The 21,660-nt window shown below is 42.7% G+C and overlaps 1 protein-coding gene across 1 annotated transcript in view; it reads right to left on the bottom strand.

The window, feature by feature from the left end:
• Nucleotides 1-247: 247 nt before the first annotated feature.
• Nucleotides 248-21,660, bottom strand: part of hectd2 (HECT domain containing 2) — a 47,737-nt gene continuing 26,324 nt past the window's right edge. Inside the window, exons 15-22 of the mRNA XM_073481440.1 lie at nt 17,978-18,042; nt 17,303-17,396; nt 14,940-15,014; nt 12,251-12,338; nt 11,304-11,410; nt 6,257-6,372; nt 4,904-5,047; nt 248-3,790 (exon numbers count right to left, since the gene is read on the bottom strand). Coding sequence (XP_073337541.1) covers nt 3,670-3,790; nt 4,904-5,047; nt 6,257-6,372; nt 11,304-11,410; nt 12,251-12,338; nt 14,940-15,014; nt 17,303-17,396; nt 17,978-18,042 — 810 coding nt within the window. The 3' untranslated portion in view covers nt 248-3,669. The remainder of the gene's footprint in view (nt 3,791-4,903; nt 5,048-6,256; nt 6,373-11,303; nt 11,411-12,250; nt 12,339-14,939; nt 15,015-17,302; nt 17,397-17,977; nt 18,043-21,660) is intronic.

Raw genomic sequence — 21,660 nt, 5'->3', positions numbered from 1 at the left:
GTCATCTCCTCACATTTATTCTGGAGCTCGGGTTGGCTCGTTCACCAACCGTGACTGAAAGAGCTCCAAGACATTTTACTGATGAGTATCAGAGTAATCTGTCTTTTGGTCTGTTAATAAAGATCATTTACAGAATCCATTTCTAGGTTCTGTGACGTGTTCATGGTCTTCTTTACTTCTTCACCTGAAACTGGTGACATGAAACGTTATCTATAAAAAACAAACATGCAGAGCCAGCATTTTTTTTCTAGACAGGGGCGACCCCTCAGCTTTTACTGTACAGTAAATACTTGACATCACTGCAGTACATTACATTATATAAGAGTTGGGCAACAGAAGCATAACGTGTTTTTTCCAAAATGGGTCATGCATGGTCATTCACTCAGGAGAGAGAGTCAGTCAGTCATTGCAAAACTCACGTTAAAACCCAACAGAACTAAAGTGTAACGGCACCAGACAGACAGATACAGAACCTGAACGTTTACAACAGTTAAATAATAAAACACGAGAAATACACGACTTCTCTACTTTTGAAGTGAAAATAATTACATCAACACATCCTGTGAATCCATCTGAACTATTTTCAAACAGACTTTTCATCACACTGCCATCCCCACTGTATAACCTGACACAGTTTGGTCCCATTTTACATACAACAGACCTGGGTCAGATTCACAAATATATATATATATAAAAAAAAAAAAAACTACTTCTCAGACATCACATTATCCCATTTATCTCAGAATCATTCCTCCCATTTCCTGTTTTCTTTTGTATTCAGTACGAGGAGGCTGACATTTCTTCCAGTCAGCACTTAGTTTTCACAATAAGCCGACGTGATGTGAATGTGGCACGCAGCTCCTCCAACAGATGCTTGGAGACGAGCTGCTTCTGCTTCCTGCTGTTGCCCTGGACTCGACATTAAGTAACAACGGCGAGGATCCGATGTTGTATAAGGAGCTTTTTTTTTTCAGACCCTATAGACGCTCAGCGAGACCCAGTGAATGAGTGACCCAGATCAGTCTGGACGGTGCGACCATACTTGAGTGTTGCTTGGTAACTTCTGGGGTTTATGCCAGTCATTCTTTAGGGACTTTGGACATCTTGCCATGGTTACCTTACATAAGAGAGTGCTGAGTGTTTAAACCAGCAGAGCTCAGCACAGAGAGTTTGTCGGGAACTCCACTGACCCAGTATTGATTCAGTGTAGAGGCCCAGTAAAGTGACATCTTTACTTAATGTGATGTGATTCCTGTTGTCGGAGCGGGACATTAAAGAATCATTTGATGTGACAGGAAGGCCGTCTGTGTTTGAAATTATGATGGTTTTTAATCAGTAACTTTATGTGAACACCCTCAGAAATGATCAAATACAAGCTCACTGTGTTACATGTTCTCACTCCCAACACGTCAAACCCAGCAGCTGGGTCAGTGGTGGTACCGGCAGGAAAACGTCCAGAAACCATATAAAGAAATAAATATTTATTTTAGATCTCTTCAAATCTTCTGGGGAGAAACTGAAGGTGTATTTAGGGGCTTTGATGTCAACAAACAGAAACCTGCAGGCGTCAGGCTGTTGACAGGCAGCAACACTCGGCCCTGATGCAGAAGATCTAATCAAATGGTGACTTTTGATAGTCACAGTTTCCCTCAACTAGAAAGAACAAGGACAGCAAAGAAACCTGAACAGGGCCTAAACAGAGCAGAGCTTCTGGCTGACAGTCTGGGGGGTTGGGTCTGCAGTGTCTCATGGACAGAATCAGAATGGGAATGAGTCCAACCTGGGTTTACATTCCCTGGCTGGGAGGGGAGCGCCCCAAGCTGCTTTCCACTCATTAATTAGGAGCCAGTCTCCAACAGCCTGCACACAGGTGATCTGAATCCACTGCAATCGACCCAGAGGGACGCTGAAATCAGCCAAATTAAAAAAGATACACAATGAAACTGCTACAAACACTTTAAACTTTAAAAAGTCAAACAGACATCGCAACCAGGAGCTCCAAGTTTGAATGCCTGCACGTACAAAAGTGACACTAGAGGGTTTGTTACAGTGCAGTAGTTTGAAACTTACTGACAGAAGCTGTTGTAGTTGACGAGTTGGGAATGAGGTAACGGCCGTCTTTCTCCAGTTAGCTGATTGCAGAAACATCATGTTATCAAGGATCTTGGTTTCTGTTAATGGTGTGTAAATGATTAGATAAACCTAATTTCTCCTGGATATCTACGGCAACACCAAGATGTCATCCAGGCATGATTATAATAGTTAGCCACAATCACTGAAACATCTCAACACTCAAATAACCAGTCTGACTTTTCATCTACACACTAATAACAGAAGATCCAGAAGAGGGTTTCGTCTCCACCCTGCTTCATCTTCTGTACTCGACTGACGACGAGCTGCAGGTTCAGCCTGATGGCAGCCATGATACAACAAAACAAACACTGAACTGTGGATCAACAGCTCCGTAGCAACTGTATCGTAATATTTCAACATTTAAAACAACATTAAAACAGTTGTGCTGCAGCCTCGTTCATTCAAACAGGCAGCAATGTCAAAAAAACAAGAGAACTTCACAAGACAATCTATATCTCATGATACACGGTAGCATTCTTCTCCCAGCAAAGCTTTTATATGTCCTGACAGTGTGCTGCAATTAAAGCAGATATAAAACACATTTTCTATGCCTTCATAAAAAACATACATATTTAAAATGTCAACAAAGCAGTGAAGTCAGACGCACAACAGGAAGCAACAAAACCAAACACCTCACACATCTTTTTTTTTACTGACGCTGTTCTCTGCTTTTTACCTTCATTTTGTATCATTAAAACACTTCTCTATTATTTATTTTATCTAAAAATATAGCTTATAGGAGGTTATGTTCTCACCCGTGTCCGTTTAATTGTTGGTCGGTTGGTTGATTCGTTGGCAGGATAACAGAAAAACTACTGAACAGATTTAAATGAGACTTGGATGGAAGATGGATCTCAGGCCAGAGTGGAAGCTGTTAACTTTTAGTGCTGATCCAGATAAAGTGACGGATCCAGGAATGATTTTGCGTTTTGTTACATCTCTGTTTTGAGACGGGATTCAGTCTGGACAGAGGGCCGAAACTGAGACAGAGAGACAGACGTAGTCGATGTTTACTGATCGTTGCGTCACAGAGCGCAGTAAATGTCAGGGTTGGGCAAATAACCTGATAGAAAGAGAAACGTGATGATAATAATTACCTGAGCAAATCTATCATTAATATTTAAGTGAAGTTTTGGTAACACAAGGTTTCTAGAGAACATATATAACTGATATGCTCAGGCTGGATATTCTTGCTTTTAACAACGTGGTCGTGTGTGCGTGTTGGCTGTCTCGCCTGTCCTCCCGCGCACATCCTCAAATATTAATGCTACACATCCGCAAGATGCAATATCCACATTATCTACATAAGCTTATGGTCAACAGTCAACATGCAGATAAAAGTGTTTCTAAGGTTTCTGTGAAGCTGCTGCAGGTTGAAGTTTCCGTCGTATCTGCTGCAAATGAAAAGGTTTAACATTGACAGCCTCTACAGTCTGATCCACGACCACAGAGATACATAAGGTGCATTGTGGCAGGTGTGGCAGATAGTCTTTGTGTGTTGGTGTGTGTGTGTGTGTGTGTGTGTGTGCAGGCCGGTCACTCCAGGCCGAAGCCCTCAGCGTTGGAGATGGCGATGGTGAGTTTGTGTTTGAGCTCCTTCCTGGTTCGATACGGAGGCAGACAGATCTGATTGAAGCAGGTGTGAGAGATCGGCAACCTGCGGAGATGGAGAGCGACAGAGAGACACGATCAGAACAAGTGAATACAAAGGTTAAAGGTGCATATATAATAATACTGTATGAGAGTTTTAGTTGAAAAAATAAAAAAATATCTAAAATTATCGACTGACTGTGAAGAAATAACAGTTTTGTCACTGTGGCATCTGTATATTGTGTTGCAGAGATATTTACTGAATTTAGCATGCTAACCAGCTAGCTGTGGCCCATCCTGCACCGAAGCTAACCTGGTCCCAGAGCTCCTAGTCCGGACTGCTAACTGCACGGCTAACAGCGCTAACTAGCTAACGCCAGCTACAGTTAGTGGTCACTCTGGCGATTTGGCATGAAACAATTCTTACATATATTTACACCTTTTTAAGGATATTAATTTAAATCCACAAGTGATGAAAACAAAGGTGTGTGTGTGTGTGTGTGTGTGTGTGTGTGTGTGTGTGCGTGGGCAGCTCGTCCGTTCTCTGACCCAGATTCAAGGTTTTTCCTGTTAAAGTTCAACAGTGTGTCTTATCTCCTGCAGCTCAGTGTGTGATTACAGTCAGTACAACCCACAGAGAGAGAGGTAGAGCACGGCAGCCAACACAGGTTAATTACCATGCAGGCGAGGGATCGAATACAAACTTTGATAAAAGTAGCAAACAGCTGTGGAGTCACAGCCTAAACCAACGACGGGCCCACATGGCTGTAGTTTTATTACAGAGCCAGGACGGAGAAGACTTTGATTGTCGGTGTGTCTGACTAGTATTGTACGATACTGCCCGTAAAACCCAGCAGGCAATAACCAACCAGGAAACTGGTCCGGAGCGTCTGCAGGCGAAGGTGTCTCTCCTGCATTCACACGTCCAACTGTACCCTGTTAATACTTCACCTGCAGTATCTGTTGGACAGCTCATCGCTGCAGATAGTCAAATCAGTAAGTGAGGACACAGAGAGTTAACTGTGTCAGTGAAGGTTGTTGTGGTGATGTCACGACTGTGTCAGATATTAAAAGTTACGTGTAAAGGATCAGCTAAGAGCTTCTGTCTCTCAGTATTTTGAATCTGCAGCAGTACGTGAACATGTGCAGTGTCTCAGGTAAGTCAGCGTTTGAAACCCACCAGTCAGTTGAAACTTCGATCCTGGAGATCTTGAAGTTGAGGTCGGCCATTCCTCCGACGGGAACGCGGTCGCTTCCTGTGGCGAAGTGGAGGAGCTTCTTCTGTAGCTCCAGAGGGAAGGCCAACACCACGTCCCAGAAGCACCTGGTGCAACACACACAAACACCTCCGACATGAGTGAGACGGATAGAGCTCTTAAGTTTATATTTTCCTCACTGAGTCCAGTTTATGTGAAGTTTCTTGAGTCTGTTTTTGTGTCATCATTGTTTTTTCTGGTGTCTGGCGATTTTGGAAGATGTTTTTCAGCCTCAGGTTTATTTTTTTCCTGTCCTCTGCTGTCCAATGGGAAGCTCACAGAGACAGACCTTCCAACTGAACCTTCAACAACAAGAATATTTAGCTTATGTGTCATGTGAGCTTGAGAATCCATTCTGCGGGGCTTCATACTGTCCAATCAGCATCCTTTGAGGAACTAGTGGCAGCGACAGGGGAGGTTTAGTTGTGACTGTTTTATTAAAACACGACACGTTATTTCATTTAAAGAAGAGCAGACTGACTTCTCTGGACTGGTTGAGGGAAGAGTTTGATTTACCAACTGGTACCACTGACTGAAGTGTTTGCCACTCGAGGATGACGGTTGGATGTTGTCCTCTCCAAAAAAAAACAGCTTTTTAAAAAACATGTTGGATAAATAATGGATGAATTTAATGATATTGTACTGTGGACAAAGAAAACAAAACCGTTTCCAAAACTAGGGCACGCAAGGAGTGAGGAGACAGACAGACAGACAGACGTGTTGCGTAACAGCCAGCAGCTGCTTGTTGTGAGCCGTCAGCACCGTGCTGAGTTACATTATCTGCGGCTGACAAGTGTTGGCTCACTTTCCTCCCCTACTGCTGGATACAAAAGGACTGAAGGACATCTGTGTGATCTGTGAGTGTGAGTGTGTGTGTGTGCGGTGTGTGTGACAGTGCCACATACAGAGTTACATCCTGTTACCAAATTCTTGCCTCGCATGCTTGCAACTCAAACACACTGCAAACCATTAGTCGATCATCAGTGACTGAAAAAACAAACTGTGGTCAGGCTTCAGCAGCAGAGCGGAGCGGCCCTGCAGCGACGAGGATGTGAAAACTCTGATTAACATAACACTTGTCACTCCTCACCTGCACGCTGCTCTGACCTGACTCTACTGTCCACCACACACACTGCGATCAGTCGTAACATCAGATAACAGAAATACAATGCGAGGTGGTTCGACTTGTTGTGCGAGCAGTGAGCGTGCATGTCGTGTTCACTTCCTGCTCAGCAGAGTCGGTCAGTTTGTGTAAACAGGAAGTGCGGGCCGCTCACCGTACGGTGGAGTCCGTCTTGTTGTATCCTTCGTACTGCGCAGCTTTCTGCAGAGCGCTCATGTCGAGCTCTGGACTCCCGCACACCAACATCTCCACCTCCTCCGGCCGCAGCAGCTGCACAAGAAACATGATAAAGAACAATAATAAATACACTAATGACAGAATTACATATTTGTGATGCAGATCTTGTGTACAATCTTACAATCACACAATTTATATATATACATCAAAATGATGAATAATTAGTCATCTTACATAATAACAAGAAAATTACAGCTGCAATGATTAATCAGTTCATCTGTTTATGGCCGACTACTTTGACAATGTACAATTGGTTTGGATTAAATAAAAAATAATTAAACAATCCAAATATCTGTAAATGTGAATATTTGTCTTGAGTATTTTCATTTTCTGCCTTTTTATACTTCAACTCCAACCTAATTTTTTAAATCAACTTCAGTTACTAGTTATATTTCATCCTGTATCAGAGCCAAAGGTTGCACATTTTTAAATTAGTTTGTTTTATCTGTAAATCAGAAAAAAAAAGAAAAAGATTCTGTTAATAAATAATGTTGAATATCAGCCGGCCAGGCGACCTTCGCTGTCACCAAAGTATTATCACAGTATCTTTACTTTTACTCAAACATGTACTTTTAACAACAAGGCCTCTTCTTTCTTTGGGTTGTGGACAACAAAAGACGTGTGAGGACGTCGTCCTGGGGTTCAGGACTCACCGATCGACATTTCTAAGAGCGTAACTGATCACAAACCGCCAATACATTTACATTTAGCTGACATGCTGAAGATTATAATGAATATATCTTGCAGCTCTTGCGCATGTGCACAGTACGGACACAATGTCAGCCTTTCACTAGAATTTCCCCTTAAACACAACAGCTGTCGATCGCAACAATCACTTCCGTTGTTTGAAAGCCGACGTCGTGCAACACGACCAGTAAATGAGCAGCAGAAACAGGAAGTGTCTGCGTCATCAGAGCAGCTGCTGACAGAAAATGTGTCAAACTGTCACCGTCCAGGAGTGAAAGTTTAATCATTAACGACCCGGTTAGAGTGAAGTCACATTATAGATTTTGTGAGCAGCCGCAGCTGCACAGTTTACAACCGTGTGTCTGTTCTGTCTGCATGCAGGAGTCTGCAGGTCAGTCATGCAGGTCAAGTCTTTAAGCAGAGGAATAATGAACGTGAAGTATAATAATCATGTAAAATAACGTGCACGGTAAACTGCTGCGACAATAGTATGAGTAAAAATAATAAAACTTGTTACTGTGGTGCCGACATACGAACAAACGCTGAGTTTGACCTACAATTGATGTTGCTGTCTGACACCGTAATGATCTACTCATCAGAAACCCCGACTGTGTCAGTTTCAGGCTGTGTAGTTGTGGCACACACACACACACACACACACACACACACACACAAACCCACAAGTTAACCTCAGACTTCACATCCTGACACGTCAAACAATGCGGACGTGACTGAAGCAGCGAATACATATGAAACTGTTTGGTCGGGGTCAAAGAGACATTCAGCTGAGAGTGTTTTCATTTTTACTCCATGAAGCTGTTTAAACTCTTTCACATTAAATAACTCGCTCTAATATTTTTCTAAAGAAAGTTTCTCTTCCTTCGACAAAAATAGAAAAGGTCTCATCACTTTTTAAGAGCTGTGTCTGCATCTTTCAGTCAGTGTAGACGTGTAGTGAGGAGCTGACAGAAGAGCATTTCTACATTCTCCAGGATGGTGACGTCCATCTGCACGTCCGGTCTTTAATGCAGAGCAAAAGATTGATAACATTAGCACCTGGCCGGATTACGTGGAAAACCGTCTCTGGAGGACAAATCCTGAAGATTGTGGTCACTTGCTGACATTTCATCTGGTGCCACCATCAAGACAAAGTTTCAACTTCCTCCAGACACCAAATAAATCTGAAGGTCATCCTGAAATTAACATGCAAGCTCCAAAGACATGACACACTGCATGGATACTACATGCTCTCCTCTAAAACCACTAGATAGGTAACAATATTTATATATAATAGCCACGTGTCTATGTGAACGTGGAGGCAGGCTTTGCTAGTTGTAATCCTTAAAAGGTCATCAGTCCTAACTGGTTGTTGATTTAAGTCCACAGCTCTTCTGTGTCTTCAGACATTATATCTTACAGTTTTATCCGGCTTGAGCCTTCTGAGATAAACCAAGTGGGTCTTCCACAGTTCCAGTCTTTAAAGTACAAGCTGACCTCTCTGTGTGTCTGTTGAGCTGCAGTGGATGTGGACGGTAACAAGGTCGAAACATTACGACACATCCACCTGATCTGTCGAAGTCAGCTGGCTCAAACTGTGGATTTCATCATCACCTCATCACACACACTGAAAACAATGTCTGGTGCTAAAATGAGAAACAATAGCAAGACAAACAAACGTCTCAGTGTTGATATGAGCGCCTGAGTGTTGTTTTTAAGACAGACTTGAAACCTGTGAAACCGGTGTGTGAACCCTCCCTCCTCAGACAATGGATCCTTTTTGATTTCAAGCAGGGAAGCATGATATTGGATTATTTTCAGATGATACTGATAACCGATAATTACCTGCTTCTGATGGCTGATTGATAACAATAAGATAACTGATACTTTCACATTTTTGTATTTAAAAAGTAAGTTTCTAATCAGCAGTTTAAGCACACCTGAGGTTAATAAACCCTCCTCTTTGCAGAACATATTGCAAAACTGAATTCATGTCGTCTTCGTCTGAAGCTGTGAACATCGTCAGCACCGGAGACGACATGTTCGTCTCTCTGGTCAACACTGTGGCTCGTAATGACAGCGTGCTGCACTTCGTCTTCCTCTCTGTGACCAACAGCCAGCTTTAAAGGTGCATACTGCCACGTACTGGATCAGAAGGTGAAGATGCAGCGCCTGATATGAAAGCATCATGGCTTCATATTATTGACTCTTATTTACCGATACTGATCGATAAACAGCCGATGATACTAATAAAAGAACAGACCTAGGGGACAGTAGGAGGGATTTACATTTTGGGATGTGAAAATGCAAACAAAGTGTGGGACATATACAGTGTGTGTGTTACATGGCAGAGCTGGAACGCTGACATTTTTCTACAGGACCAAAAGCCAGTCAGAATCAGAGGTGATACCTGGTACCATTACGGCGCCGCACAGAACAACTTACACACGATCGAAACATCTGCCTGTAAAACAAAGTCACTTGTTATCTGCACAGCTGAAACTCGTCCTCTCTGTTTGAGTCTCTTCAGTTTGGATCAACCTGTCCCTCCTCTGACCCACATTCAGACGCTCAGCTGATAAACTGCGGTCAAACTGTCTGTCTGTCTGTCTGTCTGTCTGTCTGTCTGTCTGTCTGTCTTATCTGCAGTCAGACACACACACGGATGTTTCAGTGTGTTTATGCTGCAGAGAACATCAGAGCTACAAACCACCTCAGTAAGGACTGGACACACTGTCCAACATGAACTTGACTGTTGTGACCTCTGAACTTAAAACGTCCAACGTCACAGGAACCTTCAAGAAATGTCCCCCTTTGTCCACCTGTTGCTCCTTTTGGTAGGCTTTTCTTCCATACGTTTCACCAGAAGTTATAGAGACGAGCGACCGAATGAAACATAAACACAAAGTTATGGATTCCTCTGGTTTGAACATTATATTATATATCTTTAAATCTACATAATGTATGTTTTTAAGGCACTTCTAGGTAATTAAAAGCCTTTAAAGAAGGAAACAAAGATATAAAAGGTATATGTGACATGTATGTGAGCGCCTGACAGGACTGGATGTATGTTGTGGATTTGCTCCTCTGTGTATATTTGGGTCCCTCAGGGGCCTTTGACCTTCGTCAAGGTTCCCCGGAGTTCAACAAACAACAACATGATCAGATTCGAGTCAGCGGTTCTTTATCAGGGAGAACTAACATTTGACTACAGAGGAGGAGGAGGGTGAACTCAATTTACTGCCCGAGCTCCATTATTGGGAAAAGCCAAAAAATCCAACTCTTTGCACTCTGTGGCCCTGATGATGATGGAGAAGAAGAAGAAGACGTTTTCATTCACAAAAGTGTGTTTTTCTTTTCTGCTGACAGGATGTGATAAATTCTACATGACTGTATTTCCAGGAAATGTATCTTTACAGAAGGCCACAGCCCTTAGATCCTGTTTCAATCGATTTCAAAATTAGTCAGCTGTGTCACATCTGCTCTGAGGTGTAATGACGGCAGTTCCTCATTAAGTTGACAAAATACTCAGAACTACAGCTTACTATATATGCTTACTAACAGGAAATAATGGTGGTTTTAGGGAGTGTTGATAAAAATGAAGAATCATCGGATACGCTGTGAATGATGCGAGCGAGTGAAAGTGTGAGTGTCACAGCCTCAACCAGCTCTGGATGTTTGGGGCCTACTGTACAGACGACGTAGTGAAGACTTTAATAAAAGGTATTACATTTAGTTCTTGGTGAAATAGAAGTTCTCACTATATTAACATGTGTGACTCCAGTGAATAAGCTTCATCACATGGTGCAACAACAACAGCCTGTCGATCAATATCAGCAAGCCTTATTCACTTCATCATTTTGTCCTGTTGGACTTTTGTGTGTAACTTTGTGAGAATCAGCGCATGAATTCTGGGATTACGGCCGCTTCATCTCTGAGTCCAAGTGGACGTTTGTGCCAAATTTGAAGAAATTCCCTCGAGTGGTTTTGCATCACTTGCGTATAATTAGAGCGTCATCCTATCGGCAGAAATATTTATTATATACAAATGCCGATATTTCATTTTAAAGTCCTTAAGTGCCGATACACGTACCGCTGCCTGTTTTTAAACTAAACCTTTAGCTCCATTTTTGGCTGCGATAATTCAAAACTGGAGCGACTGACTAATGGAAAGTTTGCGTGTTATATTTGTGCAACCAACAAGTGAGTCTGTTTTATAAACCCTCAGCACACACACACAGACAAACACACACACACACACACACACACTGTGAACTCACCATGAGAGCGTCGGAGGCACACACACTGTGGAAGCCGTGGTAGAAGGCAGCAAACTGTTTATAAATGGATTTATTCAGCAGGAAGTCGACGTAGAGCTGGACGTACTCTGAGAACACGGAGAAGAAACAAAACAACAGTGTGAGTTAAAATATTCCATTACAAAACTTTTACCATCCAGGCCCGGTTCTTCCAGTCAACACACGGAGGGACGCTGGCAGAGAGCTGGACCTGGACGGTAAACAAGAGCCGCTGGATGGAAAATGAGGTTTAATAAGAAAAATCAGTTCAAGCTCTGAGCTCCACTTCACCCTCTTAAAAAAGAACAAAGACACTTTTGAGCTGAGCAGCTCTCAGTGTCAGCGCAGCAGCAGGACTGAAACCTTGCTTGTATTTTTACCGTCTCTACCTGATGCATGTTGCAAATAAGCGCTTTGTGTTCAACTCAGTAAAGAAATCACGTCTGCTCTGGAGTGTTTTAAATGTGAATCAACATTATCTGTGCACCGAGGGAGAAACAAGAAGACAGAGGAGGCATCTTCCTCTGACATTAGTCTTCATACTAAAACCAGACCCGCTTCTGTAACCCAACCTACACACTTGTGAGCGTGCACGGCTATTTGCTGCTGGCTTTGCCAAGTCTGAAATTAAACCTCGTCACCAGCAGTGCACAGACAATCCTATGTACAGTCAAGTCTGTAGAGTCATTTGTGCCGACGTCTGTTGGCAATTTAAGACGTTAAGTAGATAAAAGTTGCAGCCGCGGCCTCAGATTTTCCGTATCTGTTTGAATGATCTACTGTTTATTGAACTGTGGAGCATTTAATGTGTTTATGTTCTGTTACAGTCTGATTAACCAGCAGAACTTTCATCCTGCTGCTTAATCACCTCATCGACCTCATTCACAGCTCGAATAAAAGCACTGCAGTGACTCTCTGTGTGGACTCACCCTTCCTGTTCTGCTTGGTCACTGGGATTTTGTCTCCTCCAGGCTTCAGGTTGTAGGATTTGACCATGCCCATTTCCTCCTGGAACACCTGCAACGCACCAAAGGTAGGATGTGACACAGGTGCATTTAAAGCGTACTTTTTATCTCATTCACACAATGATGGCAGCGACCTGCCCATCAGGAGGGAGCTGAGCTTCAATGTCTTCCTCAAGAGTCTGGGTTGATAATGGAGGATTAAACAAAGTCGAGACAACATGAGCACGGACTCGGGTTAAACATCGGAGGGACGAGAAATGTAGGTAATGTTAGATGACGTCAGGGTGTGTGAGGAGACTCCCTGCATGCTTCGACCCGGTTTCACCAAAGAAAATAAAATGTTTCATGATTGTTGTTGTTCCTGTGCGATGCATTCGTTAGCGACTAGAAACCAGCGTCCCCAGTAAAACCATTTGTTTGCACACCTGGCCTTCACTCTTCTCTTGCTTTTACTTTTTGGAAGTTGAAATATTTTCTACTTTTCAGCTCAGTGGCGTTGCACTGCATTTGATTGCCTGGTTGCACAGTCAGGTGCAGCCAGCTGTGTTGTCCAAGGTGATATTTCAGTGTCGGCCTCGTGCTGTAGAGCACATTTCCAGAGCTGAAGCCCATGACTGGGAAACTTCTGGTTATAGGTCATCGTCACTTCAGCATGTCTCGTACATGCTAACATGCTAACTTTTCACAGACTGGATCAACTCTACTGGGAATATTCCAGCGAGACGTCGACATTAATAACAATATAAGAGCCATATTTGACTTTACTTGCAACCCCCATGTTTAAATGCATTAAACCTGATGTCCTAAGTCTTCCAAAGAAGGAGAATAAGTTTTTTTCTCAGGAGACTCTGTGTCAACAACATTTCATATATATGGGACATAAATACACTTTGGTTTTTGCAGGTATAATTAAGTTTAGGTTAGGTTAGGCTGAGGGACTATAGGGAATGATTTATGTCAGTGAGTACAAACTTATATGTGTGCAGAAAATAGACGATTATAAATACAGTAAAAGAGACACACTGATGTACAAACATACAGGGAAAAATGGGGAGTCATGGTGAGAGAGAGAGATATAGAAACCAAACAGAGAGCGAGCGAGAGAGAGAGAGCTGCAGTGTGTTGCAGGTCAGTGGGTTTAAGTGTCCCACAGTAGTGTGACTGTGACCAGCCTATAGCTCACACTCAGCTCACACTGTGTTAAAATAACACCTCCACTCAGGCTTTTACATAATGTTTCCTCTCACGTATGTTCCAGCGTCATATATATATATATATAAACCCCGGTTGAACTATAAAGTGCTCCATTATATCTGGTTCCTGCGCTCAGCAGCAGAGAGCGGCTCGGTCCGACGGAGAACATGCTGATGTCATGTGATGTAAAACTCAGCAGGAGCAGCTCGCGATGATTAAATGATCACTGAGGAGCATCATTACTGGATTTCGAGGCGACCTTTGTGACTTGAAATGTAATTTGCATTTTACGCTTTAAAGCAGCTACAAGGAACTTTCTTTTAATGTTGATTCTGGCGCCTCCTGTGGACAAACGCCGTAGTGACTCTGTCATTTTGATCTTCATCTGGCCAGCATGATTTATGATTGCCTTTAAGTCTGTGGGAAATCACTTCATTGATAATAGAACAATCCAGATAATCATCTTATGTATTTCACTCCAGGAAGAAAAAAGTTATGTTTTGCAGGTAAAGATGAGCAGCTGGTGAACATTCCTGCACTATTCTCGACCTGATAATCAAAACAGATATCTAACCAGGAAGTTAAACATTTTTTGGGGCACTTGAACATTTGTGCAACGTTACAGGAAATTCCCATTGAGCAAAAATCAAACAGCTCGATTTAAAACTGCAGTGCAGTTTATGTTTAATTTACATATGTTCAGTTTCCATTGAGTTAAAAATGTTTGGTCATTATCTAGAAAGGAAAAATAATGAGGCTGGGTGTTGAACTCGAGACGTTAACTGTCGTCTAAACACAAGCAGCCACGACAAACTTCACTTGAATAAACTAAAGTCTAAAATTGTCAGCTTTGTGATTTCAATCAGGAACGATCTGATCAAAGAACAAATCAAATAGATTATTAATCGAACGGTATTTCGATGCCAGCTTTAAGAATCTGACACGTCACATAATTGTGATTCCTCGTCCAAAACCTGGTTCAGAATCTGTATAATATTTCTAACTAACATGTTTCTGCTCATCAACACTTTAAACAAATGACTATTTATATGTTTGACTGATCCGCTGTATGACATCAGTCTTGATGGAGATCGCCCTCCGGTCTTTATTAAAATCACACAGCAGTGACAGCAGTCACAGCTGTCCGTCAACACCGTCACACCTGCTGGGACACTTTCATCGCCACATCTGTGAGGGGTGTGTGCCCTGACTTTTAACATGATCCCTTGAAGACTTTTATATGTACTCAGATCTTTCTCACATCATTAACAACGGTGATAAAGAGATCTGGCATTTGAACAACCATCTCTGGTTCAACAGCTTATCGAGATGACTGGTAATGCTGAACTAAACCCTCAGTGAGTCTGAATATGAACATATTCCTTCTTGATTTCTTCGTTGAAGATGTAGCTGTAGTCAGCTGTGTCATATCTCCCAAGCTGTAAGAGTGTCCTGATACCTGGAAGGTGAGGTAGAAGTCCTCCTCTACGTTTCCGTCGTAGCTCAGCAGCTCTCCCAAACCATGAGCCAGCTCCTGCAGACGGACACAAGAGGATACTGGCTTAATCCAAAATCAACTGAGAGAACTCAAATAAGACACAAGACCAGAGCTGCTGTTTTATGTTGATGCACTGTTGGAAAACTCCAAACATTCTTGACTTCAGGCTTCAGGCTTGAAACATCAAGCTGAGCTGACAGGAGACGAGCCGTCTCAAGTGCTGCTGCATCGTCCAGATCTGTGCTGTAATAGGAGCCTCATAGTTATGTCACATTTTCAAATCAGTGAATATCCTAAGACGCTCCAGCACGACACCGACGCTCAGCCCGGTTGCACAGAATCATGTATTTGCTGAATAAAGTTAGAATATTTTGCCTGACTGTGGTCACAAGAGCTGACGCAGGCCTCGTATCTGATATCCTGCTCTTATGTAACCTCAGGGCCCGTTTTAGTATCCTGATGTGTGTGTGTGTGTGTGTGTGTGTGTGTACGTGCTCGTATCCTGAGTGTTTGACCTTCACAGTGAGGCAGGTTTTGTGGATCGGGTAACTTTTGAGCGAACAGTTTCAGGATCTGCTGCACAATACAGTGGAATTGTTCCGTCCGTCACAGACTGGGTCTTTGTTGCAGAAGTGAGCACACTGTTTCCAGACTCCATGTGTCAGCCCCTGCAGCGGCTGTGTGCAGCTCAACGCTTTGCTTAAATGCACCTCTTTGTCTTTATTTACAACTGCATCCAGAACACGTCTGTAAAAATGTCTTTATGCATATTGCAGACACATATAAAGTGACATATATTTCTCTTTACTGTGCTGTAGTTTAGGATGAGTTGCTGTTCTGTAAAAGTCTCCCAACTGCATCCACAACAGAGTACCAGACAATCCACATGCATATCCACCCACAAGTGTTCACCCAGTCTGTGGACAGGAGAGTACACGATGTGAGTACAGTGTGTACTACTGAGGTGTATGCATTGGCATGCATGAGTGTGGTGGAAAGTGTATGTATGTATGTGTGAGACTGGACCTCTGAACCAGCGTGTGCACGAGAGAGAGACGGAGAGGGAAGTGATCTGAAGTGGTGGAATAAGCTTCACATCTGGGAACACTCAACAGTTTCAACAAAGATTCAAACTCTTTGTTTTAGTAAAATTCACATAAAAACACTTTGTTGATGCAACACGCTGCTCGTATTAACACAGTGAAGTGTTAAAAATCAAGATCTGGAGTTACTGTGTTCACAGAGAAGACAGATACGTAGAGAACAAGATGAACAGTGTGCAGAGCTGAGAGCGAGCACGGTAATAGGAGATAAAGGGGCTCAAACTGTATACATGCATGTTATCTTAAAAACTCTCTCATGAAAGAATGTACAAAGAAAAAATACTGTGTGATACATAAAGTAGAAAACTCAAAGCATGTGAATGTCTTCTATCAAAGAGAACAAAGCTGGAAGTATCTGATGGTCGACTCAGATCCAATCTGGTAGCAGCACTTAAAGTTAAATTTAGACTCAGACGATGGTCAGAGGGACGGTGAACTAAGAGAGATTAAAAGTTTAACTCTGGTGCCCTCTAGTGGCTGAACAGAGAAATACAAGTCGAGCATGCCTGAGGGAGAGATTAAAGGTTTAAGTGAGTCTGAGATGATGTTGAAAATCTCTAATATCGTCACGTAAATCTGGAATAAACTGAAAGTTTGAGGATTCAGACAGGAAGTTGAAGACTCGGAGCATCATCAGGCAGTGACCACACCATCAGAACATCAACACATCAAGCTTAGTTCCCTGAGAGACAGAAAAGCAACTTCATCCCCAAAACAGACATGAGTGAGGAGAAAGTACAGATCCACTCCTCAGAGACATCTTCAACTCAACACACACCTCAAAGCTTTGACAGAACCACTTGAAGACCAAAGAAGACTGGGGAGTCCCGACTGTCGTGGACTTTCCTCCACAGTCACCTGACCTCAACCCCAATTAACATTTATGGGAGCACAAAGTCAAGAAGCTTTGTGGAAGACTTTCAAATCACTCTGGGACATCATGAAACTTATGGAGTCCATACCAGGTTGAGTGCATGCAGGTAAATGTCCTGTGGTTGACTTCGGGATGGAGTTCACTTTCTGACGTTGTGCTGTTGCTACTGCGCCTCAAAAAATGTGCATCAACAAGCAAAACACAAATAACTCATTACATAAGAAACAAGTCCAATCAAGTCTTCCCCTCCGGCTTTAAACTTTAATCTTCAGTCTCTGACACTCGAACAAAAGATTTTCACACAGTCGGGGATTCAAACCAGAGAGGAATCAAGCTGAGACACATACCGGCATGATCTGCTGCAGGTCGTCCAGGGTGGCGGTTGCCATGCCAACGAGGGCATTTTGGTCACATGGTGCAGTAGGTGGAGTGAGGAGCTTCCTGTACACATTCAGGAAAACATGTTAATTAAATTACAAATCACATTACGTAACATTCCTCTTGGTGTTGGACCAGCACCTCTGGGAGGGAGGACTTCTACAACTGAACTGAGCTGCTGCTACCAGAGCAGAGGGTTATACAGAAGCATGTTTAGTGTCCGGATGTGGTGAGAACAGGTTTCAGTCACAGAGAGGAGCTGTGACGCAGACAGGATGATTAACAGCAACAAATACTGATTGATTGATTAGTTTTCAACTATTAAAGCAACAAAATGTAACTTCCTGGACAAAGAAAGTTGATTGTTGGGCTGCATCTCCAGGTAGTTACATTATGTTGTTAGAAATGAATTACCAACTATTTGATAATTAATTAATTGGTTTGGATAATTAAAAAAAAGTCTTGTTTCTTGTGTTTTCTCCTCTATGACAGTAAACTGAATATCTTTGCATTGTGGTCAAAACAAGACGTTTCAGGACGTCCTCTTGGACTTGGGAAACACTGATGAACATGTTTTTTTTTTTTTTTTTTACCATCAGTACAGCAGACCCTCCAGAAAATATAGTGTAAACACTCACACCTACCTGTAACAGTAGAGGGGGAAGTGGATGTCCAGAGCGATGCTGTTGTAAACTGCTAAGCCCATCAGCTGATAACACAGGAGGGTTAAGGAGGAAGTAACTATTGACACTGCAAATACACACACATGTACGGACAGGGTTTCCATCATCAACTAACTAAGGTGATGATGGTTGTGGATGTCTGCAGGTAAACATGACAGCATCTTTACCGAATGTATTTGAGACATTAGTATAATTATTGACCACTGGGAGACTCCAGAGGCCTGAAGCAGCCAAATGAACCAGCCTGCATTTAATCAGTTTTCACTGTAAGTTAGTTGTATAAAGTTGTATAAAGTCAGACAGACAACAGCCTGACTCACCACCATCAGTCTCAATGTGTTGCAGATGTATGACTACTTGGCTTGGTGGAACAATGACAGCAACACCCAGCGAACATGTCGGACAAGGTGTTGATTGGACACGTCTGGATAAGACTCATGGGATTTTTACAGTATGTGCTGATAGTAAAAAACAACACTTTTTAAAATCTCTGTTGAAAGATTATATCTCAATACTGCAACAATTTTAAGACAAAAACAAAAGGACAAAAGACAAAAAACACTGTTTCAGAGGTAACAACCAGCCAAACAGTGAAGACGTCTCTTCTGCTGATGTTCAGTCCTCACTGTGTAAAACCTGACCTCAGACTACTGAGTGTGTGTGAGTGTGTGTGTGTGTGTGTGTGTGTGTGAATTGAAAAAAAAGACCAGCCAGTCTTTTCCAACCTTTTTTTTCTTTTATGGCAGAGAGAGTTTAATGTCGACTAAATGACTTCATTGTGTAACTTCAGTGTGTGTGTGTGTGTGTGTGTGTCACCGGGTGATGGTGAGTTCATGTACTGAACGTCCCATCCACCTGCTTTTTTTTCCATGTCCAAGGGGTGGTGGCCCAGCGCGCACACACACACACACACACACACATGCAAAGTGTTCACATCTGCCACATGTGGTGACCATATGTGCTGTAATTGTGTGTGTAGGTTGAGTGTGTATGTGTGTATGTCAAGTGAACACTACTGATTGCAGGTAGGTAACACACACACACACACACACACACACACACACACACACACACACACACACACACACACACACACACACTCAGGCACAAACGTGAAGGTAATCATAAACTGTGCTATTATCACAACCATTAAGGTCATTAAGAAGTCAAACACACACACACACACACACAAACACACACACACACACACACACATACACACACACACACACACACACACACACATATCAAAGAGAGTGTAACAGAAAAGCATTTAGAGGCCCTCGTTCATATATCTTACTTTATGGGACAGCCATGAATAAAGGCCTCTCTCTCTCTCTCTCTCTCTCTCTCTCTCTCTCTCTCTCTCTCTCTCTCTCTCTCTCTCTCTCTCTCTCCCTCTCCCCCTCTCTCTCTCCCTCTCTCTCTCTCTCGCCCGCTCTGTTTCACATTATCTCTCTCTGTCTCTGTGTTTCTAACCGCTTCCCTCTATTTGCCCGGCTGCTTCTTAAACTGACTGCTGCTTCACTGGTGCAACAGAAAGATGAGTCAATAACAAGAGATAAAAAAATGTACGTTCCTGTTTTCGTGCCATAATTACCACATGTGATGTTTGTTGATTTAATAGATAATTCTGCAATTCAAGAAAGCCACAGTCTGCCGTAAAGATTGTGAAATAGCATTTAGTTTTGTGCGAGTTAACTGCATTGTCTCGCCGTCACTCCGGCACAGAAACAAGTCTGAAAAAGGTTGAAAATCACAACATGTCCGGCCATATTGATAACAGAAGAACGGTTAGTTTATAATCAAGCTCGCTGATATATCGGACCGGCTTTACGAGGTTTGGGTTCTGGGTTTTTGGTGCAAAATGAGACAGCGTCACCTGCCCAACTGTTTGGTGTTGGGTCTTTCTAATAACTTACTTTCACACTTTATGACACCTGGGTGACAAAATAAGTGCATGCATGTTGGTCTCGTACACAGCGCTGTATAGAACCTCAGCTTTATTCTACAGATCATTAAGAGGAGCCGTGTGGGTCGCTGTCAGCGAGACATGATGACGGGCCATGCAGCTAAATCTCAATCAAAAAATTAACACATTTCATCATTTTTATGCCAAAAGTGTGATTATTAAAATGACTGAAACAGCCCGACGTCACTGTGGGTCAACTGATGTGTACTAATTGAATTAATGCGATTCTGTTTTTATAAATTACACTGTACTATCTTTATCTGACTTTTCTCTATGCTGGTTATTTACACTCAGTTATGGCTGTTTAATGCTCGAGAACTGTTTTACTGTGTGCTGATGTTGAGGTCTTTAATTTGCACTGAATTAAACCTGTGATTATGTAACACTCATAAATACTCTACACACTGCACACAGAGCATAAAGAGCAGAGGAGGCAGGCTGGCTGCACTTTGGGTCTGAGCCTGCAGGTTAATGCAGCCGTCGATCTCATCTCTGCATCAGTCTGTCTCTCTTCATGTCTCACTCCGTCTCTCTTCATGTCTCACTCTGTCTCTCTTCATGTCCCACTCTGTCTCTCTTCATGTCTCACTCTGTCTCTCTTCATGTCTCACTCTGTCTCTCTTCATGTCCCACTCTGTCTCTCTTCATGTCTCACTCTGTCTCTCTTCATGTCCCACTCCGTCTCTCTTCATGTCTCACTCTGTCTCTCTTCATGTCTCACTCAGTCTCTCTTCATGTCTCACTCTGTCTCTCTTCCATCTCATTAATGTTTGTTCCCTTTTGTTTACATCTGTTTATACTCTATCTTTCCATCTTCCACCCCCCCACAGCACCAATTTTATTTCTGCTTTTCATTTATCCGTCTCTCTCTCTCTCTCTCTGTCTCTGTCTCTCTCTCTGCCGCTCCCTCTCCATCTCCATAGTGACGCAATGCTACCATGACGACTACACAGGAACGAGGGAGATTGATAAATTAGCTCTTAGCGAAAAGCACACATGTGGAACATGCGGCGTGGATCACCCAGGAGCACGCACACACACTTAGACACACACACTTCTCACCCATCCGACTGTTTTCTAGCACACTCACCGTTACTGCCCTCGACACACACACACACACACACACACACACACACACACACACACACACACACACACACACAATAACCTGGCGAGGAACAGGCAGCTATTAGGTTATATAACCTTTTGACAGTTCCCAGCTGGCCAGTAACGACGGATAAAGTACTGGATCATTTCTCTATTCACACAAAACACACACACACACACACACACACACACACACACACACACACACACACATAAACTGTATATAATCACACACTCGCACACAGTCCTGAAAGTACATTTCACACATTGCAGGAACAACTGCATTCATGTTGCGTATGTACGAGCACATTCTGTCCACCATCATTCAGGCTCTCTACAGGAAATAAAACAAATCACTAATATCATCAGTATCAATAACAGCAGCTGGTCAGTGGCTCAGGGCCAACAGAGAGTCATGACTGAACCCTTAAAGGAACAGTTCACCCAGTATCTACTCACCATCACGCTGATGGAAAGTCATTTCTGGAGCTTCCCAGAAAAACAGTGCTGCAGCGTTCTGCTAAATAACTGAAGTAGCTGGAGACTCATTTTAAAATGTAAAAAA

Source organism: Pagrus major, chromosome 15 (assembly GCF_040436345.1).
Source record: "Pagrus major chromosome 15, Pma_NU_1.0".
Taxonomy (NCBI): Eukaryota; Metazoa; Chordata; class Actinopteri; order Spariformes; family Sparidae; genus Pagrus; species Pagrus major.
Note: the sequence above shows the minus strand (reverse complement) of the source record. Positions and strands in the feature narration are given on the sequence as shown.